Genomic DNA, 20,252 nt, shown 5'->3' with positions numbered 1-20,252 from the left:
AGAAAAATTCATATAAGAAAACAACCTAGAACTAGCTTCAAAACGATGGGTCACAAAGGTTTGCAGCCCTTTACTGCCCTGGTCTTCGTTATGTTCCTCAATTTTGGAAAGTATTTACTTCTAGTCTGCATTAGAATATAATCTAGTGGATGATGTGCGGGTTCAGTGAAGGAAGTGTTACATAGTTGGGCTCATAGAAGTGGGAAGAGAAGTCTAAGGGCATGGAGTGCTGCCCCCATAGCAATCATGTGGGTTATTTGGAAAGAGAGAAATAGAAGGGGATTTGAAGGAGTGGAACAAGAGTGTATAAAACTGCAAAGTAGTCTTTTGTTTCTAGTTTCTTTTTGGTGTGTTCATGAGGTTCCTAATTGTACAAAGGATTGGATCTCGTTTGTTGAGAACCATATTTTGGTGTAGGTTCTCTTTTTTGGTAGACGGCTTGTACACTGGGTTCCCCCAAATGTTAATAAAATTATTTACCATATACAAAGGTCTAGTGGATAATGTGGGACAAAAAGGAATTGATAAATCAATCCCAAGGCACAACTGGTTAAGATTGTTTATTTCCATTTATTTCAGCATTATAATATAGTATAACCTACTATGCCAAAATCACTATTAGAATGAAAAACAAAAATTACTCTAAATGACTGGTGAAATGTTAAAGTGTCGGCATGCACCAACTCATGATATATGAAAAGAGTCTCCTTCAGAAGTATCAGTCACACACACCTTTAGTTTGTACTCGTCCAAATATTCTCCTGCTTCATCTCGAAGGTGCAATCTAATTTCAGTTCCACGGCCAAGAGGTTCATTCCATACATCTTCAGAAATGGCAAATGCCCCATCAGCCTTCGACTCCCAGACATATCTGAATGCAAACATTTGTTAAATCACTAATGACATTCCCATTACATGAATAGTCATTAATCAACACATTCACACAAGAACGTACTGTTTGTCATCGTTATGCTTGCTGATGACCTCAACATAGTCAGCTACAAGATAGACCGAGTAAAACCCAACACCAAATTGTCCAATCAGATTAAGGTCTCCACTTGTCTGCATCTTCTCAACAAAGGCTGTTGAGCAATAACAAGTTAGTGAACAGTAAAGAGAACTCCAAGAACACCCAATCTCATATCCACCAGATAGATTACCTGAAGTTCCAGATTTAGCTATAGTTCCCAAGTTCTTTATTAAATCCTCCTTGGTCATTCCTATACCTCTGTCACGAATGGAAAGAATTTTCTTTTCTTTATCCAGTTTAATCTGCAATAAACAATACAATCATCAGAACAACTTTTAGAGTCGTACTAGCAACCAACAGAGTCTACACAAACAACGGACACAAATCACCAACCTGGATCTCAAGCTTAGTGTTATCACCTTCCCCTAGTACTTCCTTGTCAGTAAGTGACAGGAACCTAATCTTGTCCAGCGCCTGAAGTTAACAGCATATTAACTTAGAAGAAATCATTTGCAGATAATATCGAACATCACCAGAGACTTAAAAGTGTGCTTACATCCGATGCATTCGAGATCAGCTCCCTCAAGAAGATGTCTTTGTTACTGTAAAGGGAGTTGATAATGATGTCCATAAGCCGAGAGACCTCAGCTTGGAACTCAAATTTCTCTGCATCAGCTCGGAGAGTTTTCCTTGACATAGACTCCGATTCCCTATAACGATATAGTGCTCAGTACAATGAAGATACAAAGAAGTTGAAGGCATGGAATCAGGGCGAAACAAACTAAATGAATCAACATTTTGGGAAACCTTTTAACGACATCAGAATCAGTGGATAAACCATGTGGAACAGCACCAAACTTTTCCTCAACCTTTGGCGGATCAACAGGGGCATCAGATTCAGCTTCCGCATTTGCTTGAATCCTCCGACCTATTGAGTAGAAAAATCATACTTCAGGATAAAGCAGTAATGTCCGTACTCCACTAAGCAATTCAATCGATCGATCAATCAACTACGTAATTACTTAAATAATTACGGCAGCAAATTTTCAAGGCAACACCAGACCGAAAATGCCTCACAAACTTCAAACCTAAGGCATATTTACTGCCCAATGCTCGATCCACAGTATAAGTTCATCATCTAACTAAACTATTTTTAAAAAAAAATAAGTTTGCAGTCTTACACACATATAACAAGAAAATTCCATGAGATCTCAAAACAAATTGTTTACCTTGATCTGGAAAAAGGAAAAGAAGACATAACAGAAACAGGACGGAAGGGATCGTCCACTTCCTCATTTGTATTGGATTTCACTCTCAGACCTCAGCGGCTTTTGAAATTTGGCTTCTAAGTAGCGCCATTTCCAGTGACCGACTATATATAGTGAGCTCGTGCCGTATGTGTCACGAGTTCGATACGCCAGGACTAGGAGATTCATTTTCCTATTTTTTTGCCAGCGTGGACGATCGAACGGTTATGATGTGTGATGTTATACGTGGCGTGGTTTTATTGGTTTCTATCTCCTCTTGAGACGTGGAGAAAACCTTTGTTCTATAAGTCGACGCGAACGACGACCTGGTTTCTATCTTCTGCGCTGAGGTCCATGGAATAGATCACTTGGAATTACTTACCGTAGCAGCTACGTCTGAGAACAACGTGGTCTTCTTTCATTGGCAAGTACAAAAGGTGTAAGGTGAGTGGTGACCATACATTATGCAGCGAACTCAGGTCAATATTCGTAATTATGAACTAACGTTAATAATTTGCGATTTTTTAACTTCGAGCATTCCTTGTGTTAAACCATAGGTTTTGATAATATTTTTTAACTAGAGTTAAGGTCAATGCATAATTGTCTAAAACTATTTATAGAAGGACTTACAAAATAATTATTTGTTATAAGTACTCCCACTAATTCAAATTAGATGAGATACTTTCTTTTTAGTATGTTTCAAAATAAATGACACGTTTCTAAATTTGGAATTAATTCAACTTTAAACTCTTCATTTTACCTATTCTACCCTTAATGAGAAGCTTTTATAATCATACAAATGTCACGGTCCCACAAAAATTTTACCCCTTAAGCTTTTAAGACCACAAGTTTCAAAACTTTTAATTTCTTTTCTTAAATTTCGTGCCGAGTCAAACTACCTCATCTAAATTGAAACGGATGGAGTATTAATTAATATCTCGATAAACATGATAACTAACTTGCTATAGTAGGTTAAAGTAAGAAATATTTATACTATCAAGTTAACTTAGATCCTTTTAAATATTCTACTTATCATGATTGTATGGATCAAAATTAAGCCTAGTTTAGCGAATACAGACAGACGAGCTGAGGCCGAGGTCGAAACCAAGCACGGCCTAGTGGCGAGGAGTCGCACAGAGAGAGAGAGAGACCAGTGCCGAGGTCGAGTAGAGAACAAACAATTGCAGCTGTTAGATAATTCTTAGGATTATGAATAGGAATATTCCATTGAATATTCCCTCATATTGTACTTTTTTAGGGTTTTCTAGGGATATCCCTTATAAATAGGAAGAGTGAGGAAATAAAAAGGGGATTCGGAACTTTTATGAAAGAGCATCTTGTAAAGAGTTGACTATCAAGAATATACAAAAAGCTTGTCTTGTCTCCTCTTTTTGATTCCATTAAAAAACTTTCCTCTTTTATTCACAAGATCCAAGAACACGTTATTTACTTCCATAGCCTGTTGTTACACGCTATAGTCAGAAGAAGGAATCATCCATCCCATTCAACATTTGGGTGACAAATTCCTTCTTATTATATTTAATGTCTTTTGTCACATTTATTGCATGTTTTTATCCTTATATTTATTGACAGTCATCGAGCATTAACTTGGCATTTGTTGACTTGAGCACGGTTCTGTACCCTCCAAGTTGTTGAACTTTAGATCTGGATTTATTACTTTTAACTTGGATTCACCCTTTGTCTATTTATTAAATTGGTTTAACAAAAAGGGCTTAAAACCTTTTGGTCAAACAATTTGGAGTCGTCTATAGGGAGGTTCTAGTTAGAAAGTTTAGTTTCTTATAGATCTAAAAAAAATACAACAAAAGCTCCATTTTTTCTTGTTTGCACAAGCTAACAATGGCAGGAAAAGGAGAAGAAAGACTGAAAGCAGTGATGGGTGTCACTACTAATCTCCTAGGCGCCATCAACGAGGTGGACAGGGAAGACGAGGAGAATGTGACGTCGAGCGCCTCACCTAGGCGAAGTGATTCACCTCCTCCTCATGGGAGTGTAACCGCTTCACATGAGAAGGGAGCCTCCACGTCCACAACGGAAGAAGCGCGCCCGCAGTAAAAACGTTATTGGAGGCATGGCTGACAAGTATCCTAAGCAGTATACTCGACAAACCCGCTCAAGGGCGAGTAAGAACACCGCACGAGTTGACACCCCAATTACCATTAACGAGCAACACGCTCCTCCACCAACAGGTAACAATCACACCGTTGTTGATGCAGGTAACGACGCCCTCGTAGCTGTTCTGAAGAAAATGGAAGAAATGGAGAATGAGATAAAGCGCTCCGCGACCAAATGAGGGAGCACCAAGAAAGATTTGATAAGATACCAGGCACCCCGAAACTCCTGCTGAAACGGGATGTCGGCCGATTCGTAGAACAGCCATATAGCGAGGAGGCAGCCCCACATGCCATACCCAAAACCTTCAAAATGACACAATATCTAAAAATATACGACGACACAATGGACCCTGAAGACCATATCATTCATTACGTCACGGTGGTAAAAGGCAACGACCTCTCGAAAGAGCAGTTACCGTTGGTGCTGTTGAAGAAGTTCGGTGAAACCCTAACAGGAAGAGCCTTAACATGGTACTCGCAATTACCAGCACACTCCATAATGACGTTCGAGGAAATGGCCGACAAGTTCGTCACCGCCCATGCCGGGGCCATGAAAGCAAAAGCCAGAGTGAATGACATATTCGCCGTCAAACAATCGCCTGGCGAAGGACTCAGGGACTTCCTCGCGCAATTCAACGGAGTAAGAATGAGCCTACCAAACGTGTCAGAAAGGATGGCGGTAGCGGCCTTTCAAAACTGGTTAAACAGGAAAGGGTCGAGGGCGACCAGAAAATTACTAAGTAGACTCATGAAATACCCCCCCCCCCCCACCACCTAGGAAGAAATTCACAATGCTTACTGCGCCGAGGTGAGAGCAGACGAAGACGACCTCAATGGTCCAACCCAACGGTTAATGATAGTCCAAATGGAATCAAGGAAAGATCGACGAAATGACAACCGAAGAGATCACGCAGGTCCACGCCTCAATCGAGAAAGTCACCAACCGTACATCAAAACGGCCACCTTGCTAACTTCCCGCCAAGCCGAAGGAACGTCTAGACCACAGACGGGGACTCACCGAAACGAAGAGGTATGCCCCCACTTTTATCTACTCACAATTTTTGTGTTTCTCCTTCAGAAATAGTTTACGCCCTAGAGAAGCTCGGTCCCAAGGTGAAATGGCCACAAAAGATGAAGTCGGACCCAAATTCCAGAAAGTCGAATGCCCTCTACGAGTTCCATCGGCAACAGGGCCACAAGACCGAGGATTGCATAGCCCTACGACAAGAAGTAGTGAACATGCTCCACCATGCTCCACCATGTCATGAACCAACACACAACCTACAACGCCATTATAGGGCAACCCTGGATACACGCCATAAGGGCCATCCCGTACAATTTATATCAGGTCATCAAGTTCCCTACCCCATGGGGAATATTCAGCATCCGCGGTGAACAGCGCACAACTCAAGAATTCTACCGCATCGCCCAAGACTGCACATACACTCAAAAATTAAGGGGGGGAAGACTTAGGAGCATAGCAATTACCGAAATCGGGGCCTGATTCCGACGAACAAACAGACGTTGTCAAAGACCCCGGCGTCGTGGAAGCCACAGGGTCAATAGTGGAAGATCTCGATCCCGTCCAGCTGGACAAAAGCGACCACAACAAAAAAGCCTACATAGGCCACAAACTCACAGAACCATGTAAATTCCATAAATTTTTAACTGACAACGCCGATCTGTTTGCTTTCTCCCATACAGACATGCCAGGTATCCCGAAAGACATTGCAACACACAAGCTGAATGTCGATACACTCTACCCGCCAGTACGACAAATCAAAAGAAAGTTCAATGCTGCAATCAACAAGGCCATCTACAAAGAGGTAGAAAAATTACCCGCCAACGGTTCCATTCGAGAGTCAAAGTACCCCCAATGGGTCGCCAACGTGGTCATGGTAAAAAAGAAAAACGGGAAATGGCGCATGTGCGTAGACTTCACGAACCTAAACAAAGCCATCCCAAAGGACTCTTTCCCGTTGCCTCACATCAATCAGCTCATCAATGCTACAGCTGGGCACGAGTTATTAAGCTTCTTAGACGCCTACTCAGGCTACAACCAAATCCTCATGGAGGAGGAGGAGGACCAGGAAAAGACTGCCTTCATTACCCACCAAGGGACGTACTGCTACAGAGTCATGCCTTTTGAGTTGAAAAATGCGGGGGCAACCTATCAGAGGCTGGTCACTAAGATGTTCAAAGAGCAACTCGGCAAAACGATGGAAGTCTATATAGTCGACATGTTAGTCAAATCAAAAAGAAAAGATGACCACATCGACCACCTGAGGGAAGCCTTCGACATACTTAGGCGATACGACATGAAGCTAAATCCCAAAAAGTGCGCTTTCAGCGTGACCTCGGGAAAGTTCCTTGACTTTTTGGTGTTGCTGAGAGGCATCGAGGTCAACCCCGACCAAATTAAGGCCATAGAGGGAATACCTGAAATTTTGACCAACAAGAAATAGGTGCAGAAGCTGACCGGCCGTATAGCCACCCTGTCAAGGTTCATCTCACGATCCACTGACAGATGCCACAAATTCTTCAATGTACTCAAAAGGACAACGGACTCCAGTGGAATTCCGAATGCATCAATGCCTAAGAGAATTAAAGCATACTTGTCCTCACCCCAACTACTCGCCAAGGCAAAACTATGCGAACGTCTCTTAATCTACATAGTCGTATCCGACGTCGCAGTAAGCGCAATCTTGGTCTGTGAAAACAAAGGTATGCAATCTCCAATCTATTACATTAGCAAACCCCCGATAGATGCCGAAACGAGGTATCCCCACCTCGAAAAACTAGCCCTGGCATTAGTCGTAGCTTCACGAAAGCCGAGACCCTATTTTCAGTGCCACCCCATCTCGGTGGTCATGACTTTCCCCCTAAGAAGCATCCTACATAAACCTGAGATGTCGGGTAGATTGGCCAAGTGGGCCATCGAATTAAGCGAACACGATATAACATATCAGTCACGAATACCTATAAAGCCACAAGTACTCACCGACTACAGCGCCAAAATACTGCCTGCGGCCGAGCAGGAAGCCACCCGTACCTCCCCCAAGTTATCCGACCTATGAGTCCTGTACACTGATGGTGCCTCCAATGCGTCAGGATCTGGATTGGGACTCGTGCTCGAGGTCCCAACATGCGAAGTCATCCGCCAGTCCATACGGTATCCTGACATGACTAACAATAAGGCTGAGTATGAGGCTATAATTTTAGGACTGAAACTAGCTCTCAAGTATGGAGCATGACGAGTCATCCTCCGATGTTACTCACAACTCGTCTTCAACCAAGTCACAGGGACTTTCCAAATCAAAGAACAAAGGCTACAGAAATATTAGGCAAAAATTCATAAGCTACTGCCTGAGTTCGACGAGTACCAACTCGACCGATACCCCGAGCACAAAACATCGAAGCAGACGGCCTTGCCAAATTAGCAGCGGCTACCAAGAACATAAGCGGAAAAGAAAACGTGGTCACCCTCCTCCGTTCGTCGATAGACCAAATTGAGGTATGCACTATAAACCTGACTTAGGACTGGCACAACCGTATTATGTCATATTTGTAGGACGGAGTGCTCCCACCCGACAAAAAAGAAGTCAAGAAGCTTCGAATGCATGCGGCCAGATATAACATCATCAACCATGATCTGTACAAAAGAACGTTTGGCGGTCCCTTGGCGAAGTTCCTAGGACCAAACCAAACTAGGCGCGTCCTTGAAGAAGTACATGAAGGCCACTGTGGAGCCCATACCTGTAATCGAGCCTTGGTTAGATGCCTCATACGGGCAGGCTATTACTAGTCCACCATGAAAAAGGAAGCCGCCGACTTCGTTAGAAAGTGTGAGCAATGCGAAAAATACGCCCCAATGATCCACCAGGCGGGCGAGCATCTCCACTCAATCACATCGCCTTGGCCATTCATCAAATGGGGGATGGACATCGTCGGAACCCTTCCAGCAAGACAAGGTAATGTATGATTTCTTTTGGTTTAAACTGACTATTTTTCCAAATGGGTAGAAGTAGGTGAATTCGCCCAAATACGCGAACAGGAAGTTATCACATTCATATGGAGGAACATCATATGCCACTTCGGCATCCCCAAAGAAATCAGTTGTGACAACGGACCCCAATTCACCGGAAAAAAGACCGTCAAATTCTTCGAGAAATGGCACATCAAGCGAATACTCTTCACGCCATATCATCCCGCAGGCAACGGTTAGGCGGAGTCCTCCAACAAAAAAAATACTAAACATCATGAAGAAGAAGTTTGAGAATGCCAAGGGACTGTGGCCGAAACTGCTACCGGAAGTGCTGTGGGCATATCGCACCACGCCAAAAACAAGCACAAGAGAAATGCCATATTCACTAGTCTATAGAACTGACGCAGTAATACCAGTCGAAGTCGGGGAACCAAGTTTGAGATACTCCAACGAGAGATGACCAAGTAACAATTAAAGCAGAAAGCAAGACCTCGACAAAACAGATGAGCGAAGAGACATGGCCTACGTAAGAATGATAGCTAAAAAATAGCAAGCAGAACGGTACTACAACAAAAAAGCCAAAGTCAGTCCACTCAAAGTTGGGGACTATGTACTCAAACCCAAAACACAAGCGAGCAAAGACCCACGGGAAAGCAAACTGGGAACCAATTGGGACGGACTATACAAAATCACGGCAACAGTAAACAAAGGGTCATTCCAACTAGAAACAATGGAGGGAAAACTACTACCAAACAACTGGAACGTCACCCACCTCAAATGCTTCAATTCTAAAGATGGACGTCCTCTAAGTCGTACTCTTTTTCCCTCACCCGAGTTTTATCCCAATTGTGTTTTCTCGGAGAGGTTTTTAATGAGGCGACGAAGGGGGCGTCTCGAAGTTTAGGTATTCAGTTCATCACCCCGCCTATCGACTACTCCTCTAGGCCGAGCGATGAAGGGACTAGATAGACTGGGACTCCTCGAATGTATGTACGGACCGAACAGAAATATGTAATATTCTCCAATGAATAAACAAAGCAGTGTATGACATTCGTACACAACTCCACCAAGTTTACACATCACGCCAACGCAAAGGAAATGTACATTCGACCTCGCTCGAATCGATATACATTCGAGCTCGTTCGAATCGATCTACATTCGACCTCGTTCGAATTAACTTACATTCGACCTCGTTCGGATTGATCTATATTTGACCTCATTCGAATTGATATACATTCGACCTAGTTCGAATCGATCTACATTCGACCTCACTCGAATTAACTTACTTTTGACATCGTTCGAATCGATATACATTCGACCTCATTCGAATCGATCTACATTCGACCTCGTTCGAATTGATATACATTCAACCTCGTTTGAATCGATCTACATTCGACCTCATTCGAATCGATATGCATTCGACCTCGTTCGAATCGATCTACATTCGACCTCGCTCGAATTAACTTACATTCGACCTCGTTCTAATTGATCTACATTCGATCTCGTTCGAATCAACTTACATTTAACCGACCGAAAGTTAGGGACTTTCTCACAAAAGAACACTCAAGGGAAAGAAAAAATAAAGGAGCTAGAAATACATAGCAGCCATTTCAATCATTCCATTGCAATACATTTTTACAAAGGACTGGAAAGACGCCCCCACAAAAAACAGCAAAACACAAAAGCAAAAACCAAGTACAAAGACTTCACGCCGCATAATCCCCCCCATTACCAACGTCGCCGACGTACTCATCGTCGTACCAAGGGTCGGAAGCAAGCTCATCTAATGCGTCTTTATCATCATCCCCTCCGGGCGTACCAGGATCATAACCACAGGCGTCACGAGCTGCACGTGCCTTGACACGAAAATCCTTAAATTCTGCCTCGGAAATCTTCCCAACCGTCTTTAGAGACCTGTATATGTCAAGTTGGGCCTCATCATGAACCCACAATTCATACAACTCCCGTGACACACCGGGAGAGGCAAAAGTATGAGAAGTAGACGGTTGGGCCTGCTGTTGCACCTTCTCAGCTCTTAGATCGATAACCTGCTCATTCAGCTTAGATAGCTCCGCCTCCAAACCCCCAATCTGCTCCTCAAACCTTGCCTCCTTGAGCGCCGAAGTTTCCGCCTCAGTAGCTCGCTCAGACCTGCAAATACGGAGGGCACCCCCTAGGGCTGCCGCCTCCACCACAGCAGTCATTCTTCAGCGTCTATAGCGTCCTATTCTCAGAATCCGCACACAGAGGAGCGAAGGCCGGCACCGCCCGTTCCGAATTGGGCAAGTGGTCATAATCTACGGGGATGGATATGTGCTGATCAGGCCTCTCTGTCCTTATCTCCACTCTGGTGAACCTCTCCTCAAAAGCCCGCACCTCCTCAGGGTCGATATTGGAGCCCGATCCATCATCTTCTACGAGGATGGTTTATTCCCTTCCGTCCGCTGATGATGAGCCGACCTCGGCTATTCGTGCAGGTTCCTCTCTATCGAAGGTCCCTTCAACTTATGACGGCCTTTCCTCCGTGACGATAGCTGGCGTGAGAGCAACTTCAATGCCCAATAAGGGCGCCGCCTCCGCATCCAAAACAATGGGCCTTTCCGACTCGGTATCAGCAGCACCAACCCTTCCAATCTCCACCCTCCGCCTTTTCCTCGGTACCGCCTCGCCTCGTCATAAGATGACTCGTCAATTAGGTGCAGGACGTGGTGATCGGAGGTCTTAGCCGACGTAATGGCTGTCTGTGGGGCGGAATCACCCAACAATGGAGCTAGAGTTTGACCCTCTCATACAGACTCAGCCAGTACGAATTGCATTCCAGCCAAAGCAACCGCCTGACGGAATGCAGGCACCGGAGCCTTTGCCTTCTTGGAAGCTCGCCGACCTGGCGCAAAAAGAAAATCACGTTTAACAAAAAATGATGACAAGACGGTGGTAAGCTATAACGAAAATGAAAGGGTCGGGGAAATAAGAATCAGACTCACTAGTCGAAGGCTTGGGCCCGAACCGCTTGTTAAAGGGTGTCCAGTCACGAATTTCCATAGTATGAGGTAAGACGCGAGTTACCCAGTCTTCGATATCAAGTACCAAGGAAGGTGGACGCCTACCAGCTGAAAGTAGAAAGACATGAGCAAGTCAGAAACAAAAATAGGGGGGATAAACAAAATATATGAGACGGTAAAAGACCCTTACGGTTGAAGTTCCACTGCTCGGGGAATCCAGCTGGGTCCGCCACTACGTGTTCGATCTTGATGAAGAAGTAATTGCACTAGAATTGGCAATTCGCCTTGTCATCCATCCCCATCACCAATCCTTTGGTCCCACGGTGGCAGAGATGAATCAGCGTGCCTCAGTAGAAACTAGGCGAGAAAAGATGCAGCAGATGACGGATGAAGACTTTGCAGCCGGGCAACTCTGCAAACTTTGCCAGCATCAAAAAGACTTTGTATAGTTAAGGGGAAAACTGTGCAGGGCAGACGCCATAAAAGCGGCAGAACTCCTCAGCTATTAGGGGAAGAGGAAGAGAGTAACCCACCAAAAATAGGTAAGCATAGAAAGTGCAACACCCAGGTCGGTGAACTTGTATTGCATCGTTCCCCGCCGGAACAATATCGATGTGAGCAGGAATACGAAATTTAGACCGCAGGTCAGATATTTTTTTCGACCCGAAGACTAATACTACCTGCTCAGGAGCAGGGGCAGGTTCTTTTGGGAAGTCATTTCTGACCTACGGGTTCCAAGAAACTATCTCCTCCACGATGGGAAAACCTTCGTCTTCCGCAACCGTGGGATCACCACTACTGGAAGGCATGGCCACCGACAAAGGGGTGGCATCGGAGACTATATCAGAATTGTGAGGGGAGTTTGTCATTTCTACAGTAATGTGTATACAGTAGAGCTGGAAGGAGAGTATCAACGGGAAAAAAACCGTAAGCCAGAGCTGAAAAGCAGAAGGAAATCAGAAGCAAGGGTTAGAGAAGAAGTGCGAAAAGTTTCATTTTTGAATCTCCCTTCCCCTATTTATAAGATATTGAGGCGCTCAGATCGATGCAAGAAACTGCCATGTACACTAAAATTGAAGCAACCGAGGCATTGGAAACGACGCATTGCATCGGGAAAATGCGTAATGATGACGCGCGTGGCCATGATGTCATCCTATGTTATCCACACCAACCACAACCTTTGATCCGATCCTCCATCAATGCGACGTCCACCAAATCAGATCGTTCGACACGATGGAATGTCTTGTTATTAGAAATAGATAAAATCCGCTCATCGAGGACTCCTAATAGGACGAGCTCAATAAGCGGAGGGACTAACTGCATGGGTCAAAATTAAGCCTAGCTTAGCGAATACAGATGGACGAGCTGAGGCCGAGGTCGAAACCAAGCACGGCCTAGTGGCGAGTGTCACACCTCCTTTTTCCTACACCTGTGAGGGTGTAAAGGAGTTTTTCCAATTAAAGGACAGTCGGAACGAGATTTATTATTAATATTCAGAGTCGCCACTTGGGAGATTAATGGTGTCCCAAGTCACCGGTTGAATCCCGATCCGAGGAAATTATGACTCTGTTAACAGTCCGCGAACCAGAACTCCGAGTAAGGAATTTTGTTAACCCGGGAGAAGGTGTTAGGCATTCCCGGGTTCCGTGGTTCTAGCACGGTCGCTCAACTGTTGTATTTGATTTTACCTGATTTCAAAACATATTCTAACCTATGTGCTTTTTATTTTAACCGATTTTATTTTATGTCTTTTAATAAGACTTGCAACGTCGTGAAAATGTATCTCGAACCACGTCACACCAGTGCACCCGTGGCTTTTGACGCATTTCGACTTCGTTGAGATTTAGATTTGGGTCACATAAATGTGCACCTGCATTCAGGAAGGTAATATTATTAAAATACGCGCTTAAAGCAACTACGCTTTTATTATCTTTGGGGAAAACCGTGAAATTCGCTAAACGGCCCATCCCGACGTCTAAGTACTTTTATAAACATTTATCGAGGGCCCCGCAATTTATGTGTTTTGTTTAGCGAGGCTCATCCCATTTTTTATTTAAAGGCCAATCCTAAAGCAACTATGATTTTCTATTTTTATTTGTCTCTAATAAAAGAAAGAGTCCTAATTAATTATCATAATTTAAGAGCTACTACATTTGGGTTTTAGTCCAATTCACAAGAAAACACATAGATTGGGCTTCCAGCCCAAACAGGCACCAGCTTCTAACTTGAGGCAGTTTGGTGACCAGGAATGGGTCACGTACCATTCTGATAATGCTTCATGCAAATGGGCCAACTCGAGCCCAAATTTCAGGCTGAATTTATATTTAATTTTACAGTTCGATTTCTTTGCTTACGTATCTACTGGTGACTTCCTAAATGTCGCTAAGGGTGAAAACAAATGGGAAACATGAATGAGATTTAACAACAAAACAAAACAAATAGTTCATGAACGTGAATCTACTACACTAAACGACTTGATTGCATTAACATGAACAGGTTGCTAGCCTAGATTCGCACTTTATCCACACTTAACTATCAGACAGCTAATTAATTCAAATCAGTCAAATTGAAGATGCGTATTTGATCTGAGTACACCACTGATGTTAACTACCCAAATTGTCAACACTTACATTGAAACCATGAGCTTAAAGATGCTGAACTCGAAATCAATTACATATCCAAGTTATTTCTGATTTTTAAAATAAAACAATGTTAAACTAAGGCAAATACTAGCTATACTAAAGCTACGCTGGATAATCACGAGTTCAAATAGTCCACAACAGTCCAGTACAACTCCAAATAGTTCAAATCAGTAGAAATAGTTCTAAGTGAACAGTTCCTAATTCGATACAATTCAAACAAACTAAAACTAGACAATTACACATTGTTGGACTAACTATAACTACAGGCATTCACATGAGCATAGATCTGAACTAATACTTCATTTTATTCCAAATTGTGATTACATCAGTGTGAATTCAACGCGTGTACCTGGATTTGAAATAGAACAAGAAGAATGAGAGTCAGTAGTAGCAGATTGATGATCAACAACAGCTCAGAAAACAGAATGAACAGCCCAGAATTGTTTTCAGAGAAGAGTAGCACCAATAGTAAGCCAAAATACACTTGCAGACACCCAAACAGACTCAGAACTAATCTCAGGACAACTTCTGAAACCAACAGCTACAAAACCACCCTAAAATAGCCTCAATTGGACCCAAACCCACTCGAGATACACCCAGGCACCATCAGAATGTATCAGCAAACAGACTATTAGGTGAAATGATGCAATTCAGAAGTTAAGATTCAAAATTAACTAGAAATTTTCAATGGAACAGTATTTCTGAATTTTTTTGGTTTTCTAGAGGTTTTCTATTGTTTTTGGGTTTTTGAATGTTGAATTTCAAAATCAGATCTGAAACTTAGAGAGCACCTTTTGGGAAGAAATTTTGGAGCTGAAAACCTGTTCTTCAAGGCAGAATACACTGCCTTTATTAGGCAGAGTTTGAGGAATATTTCAGATTTGCAGTTGCCTTTTAGTCCCTCTTTATTTACTCATTTAGTCCCCTACTTATTGACTTGTGTCTCAAGGTACTACATTAAGGTCCTAAAATTCTGATTGGAACCCCATCTAGAATGTTCTAGGGGTTTCCAAATCAGTTAAATGCAAGATTCCTCTCTTTGAATTGCCCCAATTACCCTTGACTTATTCTGAGAATTACTGAGCTAAACCAGACCATTCCCCCTATTACCCTAGTAACTGGTCAAGAACTAACCGTGGTTAAACAAGATCCTATCCCATTCAGCTATAACCAGAAGATCCTAAAAATTAAACTAGTTAAACAATCATGCAATTAAACTTAAGAATCAGTGAACCGGTAATTAGGCAATTGAAACTAAATCAGATTATCAAAAGTGCTCATGAATCAACATAAAATCAAACTAGAAAAGATCAAGACAGGACAGTATTAACAAAAGTTAATCAAAACCTAACACTCTAAATCATTTAATCATGAAGGTAATTAAAAAGGTAAGGAAATCAGGATTTGAACGCAAACTACGAACAACCAAAACAGCAGAGTGACAACACTCAATTTAATCTGAAACCCTGTTCGAATAGCAGTTCGATTATACAAACAAAACGAAGAGATGAAGCAAAAGGCCAAGTATATGAACAGGAAACAAATACAAAGAAGAGAGAAAAAGAAGATGAAATAAAATAAGAGCTCACCCACCGACTCGGATTCAAGGTTGAACTTCTAATTTAACCCCTGCTACAATGTCAATCACCCTTTCTTTGTCCAGGCATGGATAAAAACGTTAGCCTGGGACAGACTTAGGACTAAGGAAACTGGAGAAGGGCCTTGCATGCTTGAGTTCCGGATCAATCCTCAATTCAATTCTTAGATTCAAAATTTGGGAAGCTTGGTCGATATTCAAAAGGGAAGGAAGACAGATATAGGATGAGGGAGGTCTGGTGGTTAAAGGGGTATCGATTTGGGAGGATTTGGGGGCGGCGGAGGCGGCGTCCACAGATTCAAAGATTCGAGGAGAAGGGAGGGGATTTGAGACATGGGAGTTTGGGGTTTGGAAAGAGGAGGTTACGGGGAGTATGCGGTGTAAATTTGAGAGAGATTGGAGAATCGCCGCCGCCGTGGGCGGTTTCCGGCGGCGGCAGACGACGGAGACGGTGAGGGAATCGATGGCGGCTATGGTTTCTCTAGGGTTTGGGGGTGAGAGACAGGAGGCGAGAGGGGGGTAGGGGGGCACGTTTGGACATTCTTATACTTAGACACCCTAGCTTCAGGACCGTTAGATTAAAAAACCTCGACGGTCCTGATTGAAAGTTACTAAACGACGTCGTTTAGGAGGGGGGCGGACCTGGATCGGGTTAATGGTGTGGGTTTTGGGCTAACAGGCGGATCTGGGGGGGGGGGGGTTTTGATTTGGGGCTAGGGCCAATTTTGGCCCAATTTTGGTCTTCTTATCAAGCCCCACTTTCTTTATTTTAATTGTTCCTTTTTCATTTTTGTTTTGCTTTCATTTTGTATTTTATATTTTCTGATTTTATAAAATGCTAAAACACAACAAAGACCTAATTAAACTATTTAACTCCTAAAATATTTAAAACTCTATTTAAAGATAAATGCAACAATTAACAATTAAAAGTGCAAAGAAACTATTTTTTAGCAATTTTCTTTAAATTTGTTCTAANATCTTGATTTTTAAGAAAAATTAGGGTTTGGATTCCGATTTGGTATTCAGAAGATTTGGCTAAGGTTTGAGAGAAAAAGGGTTGGTATTTGGAATGAGAGGAGGCTGGGGAATTTAGGGTGTAAATTTTGGGATTTTTGGGTAAGTTAGGGTTTTGACCGCCTCTCTTTGATTCCAGATTCGAGAGGTTTGGCGAGGATTCGAAGAAAATTAATTGGATATTTGGAAAGAGGAGGTGAAGGGGAGTCTAAGGTGTAAAATGGGGTTGATTGGATAATCGCCGTCGGCGGAGACGATTTCCGGCCGGCGGCAGACGGCGGAGAACGGAGGTGGAGTGGTGGTGTATACAGGGGGGGTGAGAGAGATGACCGGATAGGGGGGTGGGGTGGGGTTTGGACATATATATACTTAGTAACCTAGGCTTCAGGACCGTTAGATTAAAAAACCTCGACGGTCCTGATTGAAAGTTACTAAACGACGTCGTTTAGGGGGGGGCGGACCTGGATCGGGTTAATGGTGTGGGTTTTGGGCTAACAGGCGGATCTGGGGGGGGGGGGGTTTGATTTGGGCTAGGCCAATTTTGGCCCAATTTTGGTCTTCTTATCAAGCCCCATTTCTTTTATTTTAATTGTTCCTTTTTCATTTTTGTTTTGCTTTCATTTTGTATTTTATATTTTCTGATTTTATAAAATGCTAAAACACAACAAAGACCTAATTAAACTATTTAACTCCTAAAATTATTTAAAACTCTATTTAAAGATAAATGCAACAATTAACAATTAAAAGTGCAAAGAAACTATTTTTTGCAATTTTCTTTAAATTTTGTTCTAAAACTAATTAATACCTAATTAATACTAAAATTGTGAAATTAAATCCCTAAATGCAAGTGCATATTTTGTATTTTCATATGAATAAAAATGCAACCAATTAACACAAAAATTTAACAAAAAATTAACAAAAATTGTAAAATAATAAAGAAATCAATTATTTGAAGCTTTTGGAATTAATTTGCTTAGGGCAAAAATCACGTGCTCACAGCGAGGAGTTGCTCAGAGCGAGAGACCAGTGCCGAGGTCGAGTAGAGAACAAACGATTGCAACTGTTAGAATATTCCTAGGATTATGAATAGGAATATTCCCCCATATTGTACTTTTTTAGGGTTTTCTAGGGATATCCCTTATAAATAAGAAGATGGAGGAAATAAAAAGGGGATTCGAACTTTTATGAAAGAGCATCTTGTAAATAGTTGACTATCAAGAATATACACAAAGCTTGTCTTGTCTCCTCTGTTTGATTCCATTAAAAACATTCCTCTTTTATTCACAAGATCCAAGAACACGTTGTTTACTTCCATAGCCTGTTGTCACACGTTATAGTCAGAAGAGGGAATCATCCATCCCATTTAACATTTGAGTGACAAATTCTTTCTTATTACATTTAGTGCCATTTGCCACATTTATTGCATGTTTGTATCCTTATATTTATTGACAGTCATCGAGCATTAACTTGGCATTTGTTGACCTGAGCACGGTTCCGTACCCTCCAAGTTGTTGAACTTTAGATCTAGAATTTATTACTTTTAACTTGGATTCACCATTTGTCTATTTATTAAATTGGTTTAACAAAAAGGGCTTAAAACTTTTTGGTCAAACAATGATACTGATCCGTCTATTGATTTTTCATAATTAAAGATTAGAGTCATTTATTATTCTTTCTTTTGTATGAATTCAATCAAAAAGATGGAAGAAATGTAGAATCGCGTAGCGTACTTATGATCTGGTTATCTTGGTTGCATGATAATCGAGAATATTAATAGAACGTGATAAAGACAAGACACATTCTTCTAAATTTCTATGGTGTAAATGAGAGTTTACAATTACATAAGTTCTTTGTGGTAGCAATAATCTAGACGAGAAGCAATAAATTTTGCCTATTATTGTTTCTACTGCTAACAACATTTGGTTCGATTAAGGCATTAATCACGTTTCATTTGCTAAACTCACGAAGCTCCTGAGCAAATTATAAAAGACTCATTAATCATCAGGCATTACCTGGTCATAACGGGTAACAGACAGTAGTGGATGCCCGATAACTGATTTATTGGTTCAATTATCGATTTGGCATATTTATAAACTGATAACCAATATATTAAACCAATAACAATCAAAATCGAATTAAACTAGCCAATACCCACCCCTAGTGGAGGGTGTGGGTGAGCAACCCTCTCTTGTCAGGAAGCAGGGGCGGCCCTTCGCTAAAGCAAGTAAAGTAATTGGTTTAGGGCCCACATTTGTAGGGGGAGGGGGGCATTTTTTTGTTACACCTAATAGGCTATATACAAGTTTTTAAAAAATTATGTGAAGTGAAAATGTTTGCTTTCTTTCTATAATAAATATAGAGAAGAAAGATTTACAATTGATATGATTTCTGCCTAGGAAATCGTAGTTGAAATAAATATATAACCTAAATTTCATAAACGTGTGTGTTTACCTCGAAAATATGAGTAACAATTAAACTTGATTTATGGTTTTAAAGATACGTGATTTAGTTCAATATTAATTAATAACCAAGAAATCTAACGTATAAATGAAAGAAGTAAGTAAAATCAAACCAATGTGCAAGCCAGTCTCGACCTCGAGCTAATGTGGCCTCGAGATAGGTCAAGAACAATAAAGTAAGAACAAAAGTTAAAGGACAATTCTGGTGAATAATGAGCAAGAAAGTAAAAGAGTATATTCTTTCAAATGATTGATGATGGTTACAAATAATTGGGTTCCCCTTTATATAATAGGGGAACCCTAAATAAGGTACATTTCTATTTACAGTAAGGATTCTTATTGGGACAGCTGTCTAACCGCCTAGTACGGATTAGTACTAACTCGTACAAATCCATTCCAGAATTTACGCCATGATCTTGGGGACGTGGCAGGAATCTTGTTCATTTTGTTACAAACCCATAACGGTATCATCTCGAGGTTGGTCATACTCGGCTTCGGTGCCCATCGCGTACTTCGATCCTTGAGCTTTGCATTTTTTTATCGGGCTCGAACTCGACCCATCCTAAACTCGGGCTCGAAGCGACCCTTCGAGCCCGTAAAATCGGGCATACCTGATTTTGACCGTACACAGATAGTCCCCGCGTTATCGACCCTTCGAGCCCGTAAAATCGGGCATACCTGATTTTGACCGTACATAGATAGTCCCCGCGTTTCTTAGAGTAAAATGATAAGAAACGATTTGATCCTCGATGCTCTGATACCCCGATCATGGTGTCAATCCCGTGATGTCAGCGACTGAAGTGATTGAAAGGTCGCTTCTGCATAGTTCCCAAGGCCATTAATTGAAGACGACTGATGGTCGGCCGTTATCTTCCCCAAACCGTTAAGGTTACCGCTATAAATAGGTCACTTTCGCATCATTTATAATCTTTACTTCTCTAATCTTTCTCAAAACCTCACTAGCTTCTTCATCTTCTCTGAGCTTACCCTTTCCTGAATTTGTTCTTGCTACAACATCATCTCCTTCTCTTTTTTCGGATTTCCCAACAATAACAACGCCTAAAACATATAAAACCGTTCCTAAGAAAGAAAAAGCCTCCTCATCACGTCCAGCTTGTGGCAGAACGGTGGTGCCACCTCGTATTGAGGAGTGCATTCCCGGGCCATGCGAGTTGTCTTCCGATTACAAGGTCGATAAGCC

The 20,252-nt window shown here is 42.0% G+C and overlaps 1 protein-coding gene across 1 annotated transcript in view; it reads right to left on the bottom strand.

The window, feature by feature from the left end:
* The window catches only part of LOC109232279 (endoplasmin homolog), a 5,693-nt gene extending 3,356 nt beyond the window's left edge, over positions 1-2,337 (bottom strand). Inside the window, exons 1-7 of the mRNA XM_019397986.1 lie at positions 2,200-2,337; positions 1,778-1,898; positions 1,527-1,680; positions 1,364-1,444; positions 1,161-1,272; positions 956-1,082; positions 733-871 (exon numbers count right to left, since the gene is read on the bottom strand). Of these exons, the coding sequence (XP_019253531.1) occupies positions 733-871; positions 956-1,082; positions 1,161-1,272; positions 1,364-1,444; positions 1,527-1,680; positions 1,778-1,898; positions 2,200-2,266 (801 nt within the window). The 5' untranslated portion in view covers positions 2,267-2,337. The remainder of the gene's footprint in view (positions 1-732; positions 872-955; positions 1,083-1,160; positions 1,273-1,363; positions 1,445-1,526; positions 1,681-1,777; positions 1,899-2,199) is intronic.

The sequence above is a fragment of the Nicotiana attenuata genome, chromosome 9 (genome assembly GCF_001879085.1).
Source record: "Nicotiana attenuata strain UT chromosome 9, NIATTr2, whole genome shotgun sequence".
NCBI classification, from domain to species: Eukaryota; Viridiplantae; Streptophyta; class Magnoliopsida; order Solanales; family Solanaceae; genus Nicotiana; species Nicotiana attenuata.
The sequence above is the reverse complement of the archived record's forward strand: the minus strand, read 5'-3'. Positions and strand labels throughout refer to the sequence as shown.